The sequence below is a fragment of the Meleagris gallopavo genome, chromosome 10 (assembly GCF_000146605.3).
Source record: "Meleagris gallopavo isolate NT-WF06-2002-E0010 breed Aviagen turkey brand Nicholas breeding stock chromosome 10, Turkey_5.1, whole genome shotgun sequence".
Lineage (NCBI taxonomy): Eukaryota > Metazoa > Chordata > Aves > Galliformes > Phasianidae > Meleagris > Meleagris gallopavo.
Window position 1 is genome coordinate 479,102 of NC_015020.2, and position 14,508 is coordinate 493,609.

At 38.9% G+C, this 14,508-nt stretch overlaps 1 protein-coding gene across 1 annotated transcript; it reads right to left on the reverse strand.

The window, feature by feature from the left end:
* Window positions 1–1,678: 1,678 nt before the first annotated feature.
* On the reverse strand, window positions 1,679–5,863 carry PDC (phosducin). Its single transcript, XM_010715535.3, has 3 exons — window positions 5,324–5,863; window positions 3,431–3,591; window positions 1,679–2,752 (listed from the first exon to the last, which is right to left on the reverse strand). Exons 1-3 carry the CDS (start codon window positions 5,520–5,522, stop codon window positions 2,225–2,227), a joined length of 888 nt encoding a protein of 295 aa, XP_010713837.2. The 5' UTR covers window positions 5,523–5,863; the 3' UTR covers window positions 1,679–2,224.
* Window positions 5,864–14,508: the final 8,645 nt, after the last annotated feature.

A 14,508-nucleotide genomic window follows, 5' to 3' on the forward strand; every position in this document is an offset into this window, starting at 1 on the left:
CACACACACACACAAAAAAAAAACAAAAACAGCCAAACCCAAGATAATTGTCTTGATACACAGGAAGCTTGCTGTATTTGTGATGGGCAAAAGATAGTTAATTATTTTCTGCATAACCTTCTCTATGATCATGTGATTTTCGTACTGTTAGGTGTATCTGCAATTGGTAGCTTTTTGAAAACAATGCAAATGAAACATTAAGAGGAAATGGAGATGCTAGTAAATGAGGAGTAAGCATCGTGCTTGATGAAGAATGAAAAGGTCTGGTCTAAGGAAAAAGACTGCTGCCAGTTTTATCCCAATCCGGGGGTCTGTCAGAAAAATGTATGGTATTGTGTATTTGTTGGCTCTTCAGAAATTTATGACACAGAACTCATGGAATTTTGAGAAGATAGTCTTTGACCTCCTGGGGGAATAAAATCCTGTTGCACATTTTTAAAAGAGCTGATGTGTTGTTAAGATATGAAACTTCATTCTTATTGCTTAATTTATGCAGGGTGAGGTTTTGAATGCTCTGTTAAAACATAAATCTATGGCAAAACAATATTGAAAATAAATTTAGAAATATTTTGATAGCCTAGTGGCTATCAAGGTGGACACTTTTTAAAATGAAGTCTAAGTTTTGTTCTAACCATTTTATTTGAAATGCTGTCTTGCTACAGCAGGTTTTTACAGGGCAATTTATTTTTTTTTTAGTGTAATTATTTTGTTGTGTGATCTGTTGGAATGTGGTATAACTTTGGTTTACCCTGTGAATTTTCCATGTGAATGAAAAGTGGAAAAAATGTGTTTAAAAGAGTGATCAGGAAACGAAGACTTCTTTAACGAAGTCACGGAAGTTCGGCTGTGTGGGTTAGATCACAGCAATAGTTCCTTGATGATAGAATCACAAGGTTGGAAACGACCTGCAAGATCATCTTGTCCAACTGTCCTCCCATTACCATTGCTACCACAAGCCTCTAAAGCATATCTCGTAGCTCCTTGATGCTGATGTCCGAATTATAAATTCGTACCGATCCATGTTCAGGCTCTCACAAGGTGACCTTTCCATGGTGGGATCCTGATCTGAAGAAAAACTGAATCTCTCACTCTAAAGTGGTCAAAATGTAAAGCTAGAAAATCAAATAAAAACTGGTAAGTGAATCAGATGAGTGCCAGAAGATTTTGATAATATCAGGCATTTTCAGCAAAACTATGTAGTTAAGATGCAGATATCTCTATTTTTAGAGTAAAGTTTAGCCTTCAGATTTGCCACTGAGCAAAAGAAATTATTGAAACATTACTAATGTCTTGCTGCAAAAGCTGAACATCTTCGCATGTAGAGAGAAGCAGTGAGCAAGATCTGTAGGGAATCTACAATGTGTCTTCCTGAAATCAGTTTTAAGATTGTTATCAGCAGTATCCTTTTTTTTAAAGGTAAAAACATGAATAAATGAGTGCTTTCTGATGCTTCCCACATTTTTAACGTTATAGATTGAAAACATTTTGCACTTCTCATGGCAGTTCTTGAAAGCTGTTAAGCTTTATTCAGAGTTATTACGTAAGCACAGTATACTTTTTCAGTAGCTTGCAAATATTTTAAATATTACAGTTCAAAACATGGAGAAATGATAAACTGAAATTAGCTGGTAGTTTGTTTGTGTTAGCTGTTGTACTTTCACAATTACTGGAACTTAAATGCAGAAAATGAAACGGTGTCCTAGGTACCTATGCCATTTAAGATTGCAAGGGCTTCAGGCTATTTGTTTGCCCTTAAAACTAAATGAATCGACGAAGTCTTGTTCCTACTGAAAGTAGTTGGAAAAGTGAGTTGTGGAGCCAGGACTCTCCATAATTTCTGACGATGGAGATGGCTTTTCTAGTATGCACAGGGACAAATCAGTTCTGTTCCTGTTGATGTGAGGTCATTCTTGTGCATAGCAGAGACCTGCTCAGGCCCTTGATTTTTTTATTTTGTGCATGCCTAGTTTCTTACAGATCGCCAGTATCATCTCGTGTTCTTCCTTTTACTTGTGCCTGGTGTAGAAATAACTGTGTGCATTGCTGGATGTTGTATGTGTTTTACTTAAGAATTCACATGCTAATAGTTAAGGAGTGTTTATATATGCATATCTTACAAATATTTTAGGAAGCAATGACAGCCTTCCCTAAATGAGGTGGGTATTACTAAGATTGATATATAATGTGCAGGAGAGAAAGGGAAGGCAGCGAGGACTATGGCTTTCTATTCAACATCTTGCTCATCCGTGTTGACATTTCCCAGTGCTGGAAGCTCCCTTTCAGGTAGCAACCCATACTCATTTAGGAAAGATTCCACATCCACAGCAAAGAATTCCTCATTGAATTGTTCAGAAACGCTGATAAAATTGCTCAGAAGCTCTCCGCCCTTATAGATGAGCAGAGTGGGAAGCACTTCGTCCGAGAAGCGGTCTCCAGCCCCGGTTTTGGAGGCCTTGATCTTGCAGAACTTCACAGTAGTGTACTCAGCAGCAAGGCAGGTTAAGCTGCTGTTCAGAGCATCACAGCCCTTGATGCCGTCTTCATAAATGTGAACAATGACAGTGGTAGTTTTACGTTCTTTTTCAATGGCTTCCAGGAACTGTTCTCCATTTTGCAGCTCACAGAGATAGCCATATTTAGGCCCAAAACTCAGCCTTTGGTGCATATCCTGCATGCAGCGTTTACGGTATTTTTGTAGGCAACTTTCATCTTCTTTCTCATCATTTATTAATTCATACTCCTGCATACTCATCTGTGAACGTTGAGAGAATACCATATGAATAAGTGGTTGTTTATTGATACCTGAACAGGAAGATAAGAAGTTGCTATCTAAAGAACTCTGCATAGAAAGCTTAGCTAGAAGAACAACTTCCTACAATTTCTTTCATGCTTTCTGAAGAGATAGGTATGAAGATCCCATCCCATGATTTTTAAGCATATTACAAACGTTTCAGTTGCCCTAACCAAAGATAGAGTATCAAAGCAGGGATTGGAGAAAGAAAGGTCAAGCTCTCAGAGTTGTGTTATATTGTTGTGAAGTACACTGTTTATTTTACAGAGCTTAAAACCTTCTGGAGAGAGGGCTAGATAAATGGTTGGGTCTCTGTTTTAGGTCAGATGCTGCTATTCTCCTGGCAAGTCAGTCTTTTCTCTTTGTATATGGTCTTATTCCTCAGTGGCACTATGTATGTGCATGCCACTTTGTGACAGTTGTATGGTCTGTGGCCAAGAGGATGCTTTGTATTATATTTTCAGTACAAATACAAAGTAAAGTTACTGTCAGTAATTCTGATTTGTTTGTCTGATAGGACCTCTACTAAGCTGCAGAGGAATTAAGGCCGCCGATTTCAGGATTTTCTTGTTTATAGCATTGTGTGTTTTATATAGAATCAAAATGTTTTTTGTTTTTTTTTCTTCCTTTTTCTCTTACCTTACGACAGAATCTCTCTCTGGTATCTTTATCATCTTTACTGAAGGACCTGTGTGGTGAAGACATTTGTCTAAGAATTTCTTTCTTGCTCAAGGGTAAGGAGTCTTTATCTTCACTTTCTAATTTAAACTTTCTCCAGTCATTGATCACACCTTTGGGCCCTAAGAGAGAAGTTGTTAGATGAGAAACTGGTGGCAACAAAAAGCTTCCTTAAGTTTGCCCTTTAATGGCGTGCCTATCTATGCTGCAGTTTATCCACCCCCTTTCCTTTCAGAGTATTCTCTGTAGGGCTGAGAACCAGAGCTTTATAATCAATGTATTCATCAGCCTCCAGAAGAGGAGGATCATTTTGGTGATCTAGTTTATATCATTATCATAAAAAATATTTTAGTGGTCTACATGAATAGTTAACAAGGATGAGGATGTGGAAACCTTTTAAAATTGATACGTTGGCCAAAGCCAGTGCTTCATAAGCGTACATTTGCCTTTCCTTATGGACAGGGTCCATAAGCATACCAGGCATACCAGGCATAAGGAGTTGGCATTCATTGTAAAACTAAGGTCCTGGAGCCCTCAGGATTTTATTTATTTTTAAATCCATATATATTCCACTGGAAGTGTAACCTGTAAGGCAGCGGTCTGATAACTCTGATGGTAACTCTTTGGAACTGGTTGATTGAATTGGTTTAATTTTGGAGTGGAGAAGGAAAAAGAAGATGTTCAGTTCAAAATTGCTGTGTTGTTTTTGTCAAAACAAAACACTTAAATTTGCACCGTAAAGTAAAACCAAGGAATATTTGAATGTTTTCAGAGATCAAGTTTATTTCTGTGGAAATTCAGGAGCGGCTAGTTGAGAAGCTCTCCCACTCATGAGAGAGAGTAGTGTTGCCAGTTGCTAAGAGTCTGTTTTGGATTAGATTTTGACATCTTGAAAGGCAGCTAAAGGCAGTACACTCCCTAGATGGAAAGGGAAGGTGAACTGTCTTTTGCAAACAAGATTCCAAGACAGGAATTAACCTGTAAGTCTTGGCATAGCAATAAGGCTTTAAGTATACAGTGACTTGATTTTAAAGATTATTTAGAAGCCTAAGAGTGGATATAGTACCCTACATTTGAGTCTCTGAAAAATGCCAACTTAGCCAACAGCAGCAAGGCTTCTTGGGAAAGAACCCTAAAAAACAGTTATTACAAGAGCTACAAGAGTTATTACAGCACAAGAAAAGAAGCCTTCAGAGCACAGTGAGGAATGCTTGTCTTAAAGCATATAGTTACCTGTTGGGGAGATAGGTTGCAGTGATACCTGTCTGTAGAATTGAGTGCAGTGTCAGTACTCATGAAAAGGCTTAGTGATCAAGTGCTAGTTTAAAAAGAATTGTGATTCCAAGCAAGAATCCCTTTAAAGCTTTTAAATGCTATGCTGTGTTTGCCAAAAGGATGTATAGATGCAATTTTAGCTCTGAATGTTCCTTCCAAAAGAAGGAAAAAATAATTCAGCCTTTATTGTGGAACCTTGTGACTTAATTCTAGTGTTAGTATGATTCTTGGTTTTCTTTTTTTTTACTTTTTCCCCGAAAGAATGGCAGCTTGTTTGTGACTGAAACAATAAAACAACAAGATCTGCATTGGGCAGTTGCTGTTGGAGGCTTCTTCCAATGTCTGCGTTTGTCATTTGTTTGAGATATGAGGATGACTGTCACAAAAATTGGTTTGGTATTACCTGCCTTTCCGTGAGAGCTGTCACTTAATCCAAAGTATATTCTCATTGGATTTGGAGCCTACATTTCTGTTCAAGGACTTCAGCATCCCAGTTAGTGTAGATGGATTCTAGGCTTCCTTAGTGATCAGAGAAAGTTTCACTTATTTTGAGAAAACAGGTATAGTCAGTTTTCTTGCCTGTGTGTGTAGCTTGTCCTTCGAAATCTTCTTCCAAACTGGTGTTTGCATTTTCTTCCATGTTGGTGACTGGAGTAGAAGATGCTGCATGTTCAAAAAAAACAAAAACAGGATAGAAAAGGGATATGTTTACAGCAGGATGGCACGTGATGTGTAGTTTCCTGTAGCAGTTAGGTGTCAGTGAAGCCAGAATACACATAGGTGCAGAGTTTATTATCCTGTAAAAAGCAATTGGGATGATATGTCCATCTCTTCTAAGACATCTCTGGACAAACTTACTGAAAATGCCTAGGCTGCTGCTTCATAGTCATCACAGGATATTCAGAGCATAGTGTTCTGAATATAGCACAGACTAGTGCTTGTAAACCTTTCTGCAATGGGACTGTTTTCCCCTTGGAAGTGGAAACCTATTAATTCTCCATTCTGCCAATGTCTTCGTTTTTAAGGATTCCCTAACTGCTCATTTCTCATACAGAGCACGAAGCCAAGTATTTGTACCTCTTGGGCAATGGGCTTCAGGATATCCTGGAGCTAGACTGCTTGTACTGGCTCCTCTGGGTTTTTAAGGAACAGAAACAATTATATAAATTGTTTTATTCTACCTGTTCTATAGAACAAACCCAAGAGCAAGGCACCAACCACAGAATACTGTGATACAGCAGTGCCCGGGCAGCACCCTTTTTTGAGGAGTGAAGCAGAACCACTGCTCTTAAAGGGAAGAGAGAGGTTTCTGTGTATGAAGAATTCAAAAGATGAGTTTTGGATAGTGCCAGAGCATTAAAAAGCAGCAGGATTTGACCAGACCATTTAGTCTCATACTCATCTGGTCAAGGTGGTGTTCTGCTGTTTCCTGATAGTCACAATTAATGTTCTTGAAGTGTTGCAACTTCCACAAGCAGATCAATTTTCTGTCTCAGAAGGTTAAAAAAAGTTTCCTTTGTAGTTGAAAACTGTGATTCTAATGTAACCAGATGTCACTGTCCACAGGAGTCTTAAGGCAGACAATTTGAGTGTTCCCATTTAGTCTAGACCAGGTCTATTAAGTTTTAACTGTTCATGTATTAAGGTAGAATCTTAAAGCAAATCCTAAGATGCCACACAGCCAAGAATGGCATATTTGAAAGCTGCTGATGAGTTAGACCTGAATGGCTTCAGTGTGTTCACAAGTGTGCACAAGAGGATATACACCTTTTTTTTTTACCAATTAGCGTCAAAAAACAAAGTGGAATGGTGGCTGAGCAAGACACAAGGGATCTAATTCTCATGTGCATTGGGATTAATTCTAATTAGTAATTCTAATTAGTAAATGTGAGTATAAGTCCACACATATGTTGCTGGTGATTAATCAAAACAATCAAAATTACTTTGGATGAAAGTATATGAGAAACCAGTAGAAATTCTTTATGTAGGTGTATCTGTAGGTAGGTCTTTGTGCATAAATCCTGTTACTGGACTGATTTGCTTTCATAGAATCATAGAATCACTCAGGTTGGAAAAGACCTCAAAGATCATCAAGTCCAACCACATCCTAACCATACTACCCTAACAAGCCTCTGCTAAATCACGTCCTTGAGCACCGCATCCAAGTGGATTTTAAGCACGTCTGGGGATGGTGACTCAACCACCTCCCTGGGGAGCCCATTTCAGTGCTTAACAACTCTTTCTGCAAAGAAGTGTTTCCTGATATCCAACCTAAACTTCCCCTGGTGCAACTTGAAGCCATTTCCCCTCATCCTGTCACCTGTCAGCAGTGAGAAGAGACCAGCCCTGCTCTGCTGCAATCACCTTTCAGATACTGGAAGAGAGCAGTGAGGTCTCCCCTCAGCCTCCTTTTCCCCAGACTGAACAGCCCCAGTTCCTTCAGTCTCTCCTCATAGGCCATGTTCTCCAAGCCCTTCACAAGCCTTGCTGCCCTTCTCTGGACCTGCTCCAGCACCTCTACGTCCTTTCTGTACTGAGGTGCCCAAAACTGAACACAGTACTTGACTTTCAGTTGATTTTGAATAGAAATATGAAGCTAATCCTTTCTCACATATGCAAAACTGAAAATCTTTCTTATGTCAGTAATATATAGCTCTGTGGACATGCTAGCCCAAAACCTTGGAAGTCTGTCTCAACTCTTATACTGATATCTGCAGGAAGCTTACTGTGTGCTGATGCTGAGGAGATTTTTTCTTCTATGAGGAAAGAGAGGATTTGATGATGGAAACTGATTGCTTAACAAATGAAAGCTCTCTTTAAAACATACATTAGTGATCTGTTGTGCCTAATAAAGCTGAAAAGATTAGATGAATAATAGCAACACAAAGTTGCATTTCACCACTCTGTTGAAGTGACATGAGGCAATGATCCTAGCACTGTGCAGACTGGTAAGCTGACCATAGGCAGTTGGGAACTACTAAAATTCTACTTCACAGCCTTCTACTGAGTCAGACTATGAGCCTGGAGCAAGTCATGCAAATTATTATTCTTTCCTCTCAATGAAGTTATAAATATTTATAGTTTTTAGCTTGATGCAGCAAGAATCAGGCTGTCCAAGCCAGGTGTTTCCCAGTTAGGCACCCGAGGACATACACATATGAACATGTAGCTGCAAGGAGATCCATGAGAAGCTACGTTATTGGATCAGTTGTATCTTCAGTAATACATACTCTTCCTTCCAAAATAGCAATCATGAGGGAAGGGAATTCTCCTGTGTCTTAGTGAAGTACTCAGATATGTTCTTTGTTGTTGCTGATTTATTTTGTTTTGTTGGATTTTTTGGGGGGGAGGTCCCTGAGGGGTCTTTTGTGATATGAGCATGCTGCGTTTCCCAAATTAAAAATAGGTTCCTAATATTTGGATAAATACAAGGATGCTGGTAGCTGAGTTCTGCCAGCTGTAAAGCATGTTCTGCAAGTGCCTCTGGTTAGAAATATGCCCAGCCATTACTTGTACAAATTTTTAAAATCGAAGTCAGCAGGATGCTGAGATAGTAAAACAAACAGTGTAAATCCACATGGACAGACTAGAACATTTGTGTTCACTTTCCCAGCTGTCTTTGAATCCCAATTAGATGACTGACTGTGCTGTTTTTCAGGAATTTAAGGTCATGTGTTAACGCAGTCCTCATAAACCTGAATTGACCCTACAGCCTGGTGGATCGCAGAGCTGGAAGGCAGTGGTTAGTTGCATGGAGGTGGTGCAGGTGAGAATTGTATGATCACTGGGGAGTTCCTTCCCTTGTGCCTTTTTGGCACAGCTGTGCACAGTGACAAAGCTGCTGTTCGCATCTCTCCAGATTGCTCTGCAACAGTGTAATTCTCCAGGCTTTTCAGTGATTACACAGGTGTGATCTCTTGAGCAGAAGCTGGCAAATGCACTGATACCGGGTAGCTTTGTACTTGGGATGTAAAGACTGTAAACTTAATTTCACTTATCTTCTATTACTGTTTTTAGAATGATTGCTCCCGTAAGCCTACAGAATTACTGAGCTTCTCTACTTTTATATTTCTTATTTTTGGGTGGAATCTATTAGAACTAGGAATTGCCACAACATACCCAGTATCATGTGTTTGATGGAGGCTGCTGTGAAGGGCATCAAAGCCACGTATGTGAAAACGTGTTGATCAGATGGGCATAGGTAATATATAAAAATAATATAAAAATAAAATTGCCTATAAACTATGAAATTTACTGGACTTGTGGAAATGGAAAGATGAAGAGTAAATAGTGTTCTCTATAAGATATTTGTCAGTGAGATGTAATTGCATGTTTATATTCTGAGCTATGTGATGGTTGGTTAGCCAGCATGTGCATCTCAGTTGTCAGGTGAGGCTGTTGCCTCATGAAAAAAATGCTTCAACTGCACTTCCCTGTATCCAAGCACAAATTTGAATCTCTTCTCTACTCCACTTCCTGGTGTCAATTTGCAGAATTTCTTCCCTGTGAGACACATTGCCTCTATCACTTGATAGTGAACGTATCAGGCGGATGGGCACTTGGTAAGCAAGCCAAGAGAAGAAGTAGGTCTACACTTAGATGCTCAGGTTGAATTTAGAAGAAACAAAATAATATATTCTGAATAATATCTTAAAAACTGTAGTCTGCACACTATTTCAAATAGACTGATAGTAGTACCATAGCCAACTCTATAGAATTTTATGACTTCAGTTTCTTATGTCAATATGCATTTTCCTGCAGGTGTTTACCTTATTGTGGTCTTTGTCCATGACAAAATAGTGGAAATACAGAGACAGAAGTGAAAATCCTGCATTATGAGGTCTGAAGGACTCTGGTCTCATTACATTCTGTGCAATCCAACAGTGAGATCTGAACTTCCTCTTCTAGACTGTGTTCAAATGTTGCTCCCAGACAGTTTCCTGACTGTGACTGGAGCACTGCATCATCTCCACTATGTAGGCAGTGGCAGTTTTCCAGTATAGCAGAACCAAGAGCCCTCCAGTGTGAAATTGTACCTGCTGTTGGGACTGGAGGCAGCAGATGCCCTTCTGTGCTAGCAATAGTGCCAGGTTTCCAAAGAGCCTAATCCAGCTCACCAATGTCACTGAAGCTTTCACAGTAAGTGCATTTTGTGTGCACTGCAGGGTGTGATCTGCAGCATGGAATACAAATTGTGTGTTTGAGGTTATACTTGCACAGTTTGGTTAGTTAGGATGTATGTGCTTTAGCCCTGAACATGATCTACTTATTGCTACTATAGTTACTATACAGTTACTGCCTTTGCAACAGATTGTTCATATTTTGCTCCATGGTCTGTATGTTGTAGTTCTTTCCGTTAGTTGGAATGCTTAATAAGAAACTTGGAGGGGAGAGGTTGAAAGCACAAGGTTGAACCAGCTGGTCTCTTGTAAAAAAAAAAATCATCATAATAATCCATCCTCTGTCATGTATGCAGTTAGATTTGCAAGTGGCATTAACATCGTTACGTAAGCAAAAGCAATGTCAAGGTCTGAGGTCAGAATTTCAGACCAGTTACCAGCACAATGCAGAGGGAGCGGAAAGCCTTAAGCGCCTCTAATCGCCAGGAGCAGGTCATTGGTGGCGGGCACCAAGGCAGGTAGCTGCTAGCCAGAAGTACCTGAAGAAGGCCTATAGCTCCCTTTATATTCAGTGATGCGTGATAGCTTCCATCTAGGTGGGTAAATTCTGTTTTCAGAGCCGACTTTCAGAACTTTAGTCACCCTGCATGATCGTTTGCACCAGTGCAGTGCTGCTGAGACTTGTGATGAAGACTTAGATGGGTGGCTGAACGCTTTAATGCTTAGCTGGTGTGGTATATCACGTAGAGTTACACATCACTGTGTCTGAGGGGAAAAAAAAAAAGTCATAATGCTGGAGTGGACCTTATTAGCTTAAAGAAGAGGTTTTATGAGAGGAAGAAACCCAGGAGGGCTTGACGTAGAAAGCTGTCAGCTTCACTGCAGATTACTGTGACTGATGAGAGGGTTATTGGATTATTTGTTCTATCTGCTTTAGGGCAGTTACGTTGTTCTTTATCTGTGAGACGGAAATATTTCAAACAGGTGCAGTTCAATGTTTCAGTTATCTTTAAGGCTTGGTCAGTAAGAAAATTCCATAAATTCAATGTGCCCTGGCTTCACAGCACTGAATTAGGTTTAGAATCACAGGATAAAAATGTATACTTTTTTCTTTTTTGGAAAAGTTCTTCTAAATTAGACTGATAATTATGCATATGAAAAATAATTGAAGTGTTATGGATCATGTTTTATAGTTTGCCAATTTCTTTAATTATTCACTTATGCAACTGCAAGTTCTGATTATCTTTATAAAATTAAACTTTTTATTTCTGGACTTCACTCTGAAATGGAGAATTAGCTCAACTTCTTTTACATCAGTCTACTTCTCCGTAGTGTCACTGTGTCCTGTATGGGGAGGCAGCAGGCAAGCATTTTAAGATCGCTCTTGGTTTATTGTTTCAGAAAGAAAATTAGTTAAGTTTAATATTATCAAATTTCAGTTAAGATTAACAAGATTTAAAAAAAAAAACAACAAAATGCACACACACACACACACAAAAAAAAAACCACCCAACAAACAAATCCAAAACCACAAAGACCACCCAACCCACAAAACTAAAAACTAAGCAGTAAATGTCCAGAAATTCAGGATTTTACTCAGAGAGCAGCCAGCGTTTTGAAATGTAGATATCTAAGGTAACAAGCTTCAATCCATGTTTAACCTCAATGCTTGACCTGAGTTGTCCTGCAAAAGTGAGGGCAGATGTTTCAGTTGATATTAAAGTATACGTTTAGTTTCTGAACTCAAAGTAAACATCTGTATGCCTGCTCGAATTAACATATCCCTGAAAGATTTGCTGGAGCTATTTGCTGAATAACACTGAATAGCAGTACCCTGTTAAAAGAGGTTTTTCAAGCTGAGTGTTTGGCAGTGCATCTCATCCCTGTGTTTTGTCTAAAATCTCTTGTGTTTGAACTAGGACTCTGACAGTGACTGGAGACAGGCATTCAGAGAGAGGCCAAGGAGCAGTTTTTATGAAAAAGGCAAGGCACTGACATTGGTTGAGGAGTTAATTGTGAAGGTCTAGAAGCAGAAGTACCTTCTGAAACGGGCACTTCAGAGGGGCTTGTCGTGTTCTTTTCTGTCAAGAGGAAAGAGCCCCTGCAGGGAGGGCTGGGGGAATCTAAACCTGTGAATTTGAGTGAAGCTCCACTAACTGTCTGGGGGTAATGTTTGATTGTGATTGCCTGTTAAAGCTCTAGATGTGTGAGAACTTGCCTACAGAAAGCAGCAAAATAAGTTTGGTTGAGAAAATATATTTAATTCTGATGATTTTTCTTCTTAACTTGGTTAAAGGTTTTGTTTTGTTTTTTTTAATATATGTTTGTAATTGTAAAAGTATGTCAACATGTATTCTTCCTTTTGCAAAAGCTTTTGCTTTTTTCATAGCTATACTTTGTTACTATTATCTGCAAAAGACAGGATTGACCTTGCAATCGGATTTGGTAGAAATGCTGGATAAGCATAATAAGCAGCTTTATTGTCAAATTTGATAGAATTAGGCAATTGAACAGAATTTGTTTACAACTGCTTTGAATTGCACATTTTCTTAATTTCTGGCTATCTCTGACCATCCTGTGGGATATGTGAAGGTTTTGTTTGTCACGTTCCCACCCTTTGAGAAGTTGTGTTAGCTTCCAGTTCCGATGCTGGATAAGAGCAGTACCTTCCTCTGGAGCAGGACCTTAGTTGCTCCAGTTGGAATTCCCTTTGAGAAAGAAAAACAGAGTGCAACTTGTAACACTTCAGGCAAGCTAGGGCAGTCGCTCTTGAGAGAGAGTATTTATTAATGTCCTGTCAGTTTTATTCAATTAATGTGTGTTTCGTGGTGATTACCTAGCGTAAGGTAAGGCGTCGCAGACCAAATAAGAATGTGCTCTGTTAAGGAGAGGGATATTGATGAAGGATCCATCTTGGACTCGTGCTTTGAAGAAGCTCTTGTGTTCTCCTTGCTGCCTTGGAATTGTTCCCTTAGGACTGACAGAGCCAAGCAGACAGGCTCACTCGTAATGGCAGAAATGTTTTGTTTCTGTCCTTACTCTAATATAATAGCTTTATCTTCAGTCATTAAAGGGTAGAATGTTTTCCTTTCACAAAGTAATAAGCTGGGCTTCCCGGTTTGGAGGTTAATTTCCATATTTATCTTATCTGAGAAGGTATGCCTGTAGAAGTGGTGTATGTTGTAAAGGCAAAAAGGACACCTTAATGGGATCAGCATGTCCTAAATAAGGGGAAAAAAAGTTTCCTTTGATGAACTATAAAGCTGTGTCAGCTAGATGTATGTTTTTTACTTGGATATTTACCAAAGAAAGATAATTGTTTAGAAGGTATTTGATTAAATGATGAATGCCCAAGTCCCATTCCAACCATCTGCAGCTTTACAGTGCATTGGGCTGGATTACTTTTCCTTTTCACTCACATTATCAGATATAACAGTATCTCCACTATCTCCACTGTATGATTCTGACACTCCTGTGGCAACTACAGATGCATAAAATAAAAGCAGGAATAGGAATTTATAATTTATTCCTCATGTTACTTTAACCAGGAGATGAGAGCCAAAGCAGACAATATGATCAATATGATGTGGCCACAGAGAACACAGCAGAGCTGTAATTTCAATAGGATTTACATTACTTCTTAGTTCATTCCTTTCCTGTACAGCTTTTTTTTTTTAACCTATTGGTATCATTCCAGTGATTTCTCATTTTTCTTCAGCTCTCATGTTAGATTCTTACTTATAAACAGTGAACTTTTGCCGGCAAAATTGTCAACAACCTTACATGTGGCTTATAAAACTGCTGGAGATTAGAATTAATGTTTGTGCTTCCTTTACAGACGAAGAGTGAGAAACCTGGGAGTGTAGTTACATATAGTAACTAATGCATTTACACAGATTTTCTCTGAATGCGTAAATAAGTGTCACAATTTAGAGAGAACACTGATGAATTAAAACACATGCCTTTCCTATCCTACCCCAAAAACAGAGCTTGCATAAGCATCAGATTGAATTCTTTTCCTGGGACTTGAATTTATTTATGTACGGCAAAACTTCTGAGCTAGATTTTCTGTGTAGATCTAGATGTTCCTAAGACATTCATACGAACTGCCACAGCTCTATTGTGAAATTAATTCTGAACATTTTAGCCTTTGCCATGGTCAGACTGTAGTTATATCAACTTTTAATACGCTAATTTCAGTGCAGTGGTATTTTATTTTTTCTGGAAAGTTTCTAACGTATTTTCCTTTCTTGTGTTGAGATGCATCAGCATCAAAAGAAAATGGCTTGTTGTAACATGAAACATGAGATATCAGGAAGCTTATTTGCCTAAGGCAGAGCAAGGGAGAATAAGAAAAGGGGGAAAAGGAAAATGAAGGGAATGTAATTATCTTCTCTGGAAAAAACCTTACTATGAATTCCTCTGATTCATTTCAACCTCTTCTTTTATGCACGCCAGCCCAATGTGTGCACTAATACAGTGTTCAAATGCCAATTTACCTCCCAGTGACAGAACGTGGAGCAAATTCGGTATTACGTGTCACCTATGTGATGTGAAGTAAGCAATGCTTATTCAAAACAGAAGTAACAGTATTGCTGTCCTAGGTATGGGCAAAGATATCTGAATTCCTTTGTTTTTTCAGTT

What these genes read in the sequence shown, in the direction of transcription:
- PDC (XM_010715535.3), bottom strand. Translation starts at nt 5,522, where the DNA reads ATGTGTATTCTGGCTTCACTGACACCTAACTGCTACAGGAAACTACAC. An exon ending in AGGACAAGCTACACACACAG is followed by an intron (nt 3,592 to 5,323) that starts GCAAGAAAACTG and finishes CTTCTCTCTTAG; the next exon opens with GGCCCAAAGGTGTGATCAAT. An exon ending in GAGAGAGATTCTGTCGTAAG is followed by an intron (nt 2,753 to 3,430) that starts GTAAGAGAAAAA and finishes CAACGTTCACAG; the next exon opens with ATGAGTATGCAGGAGTATGA.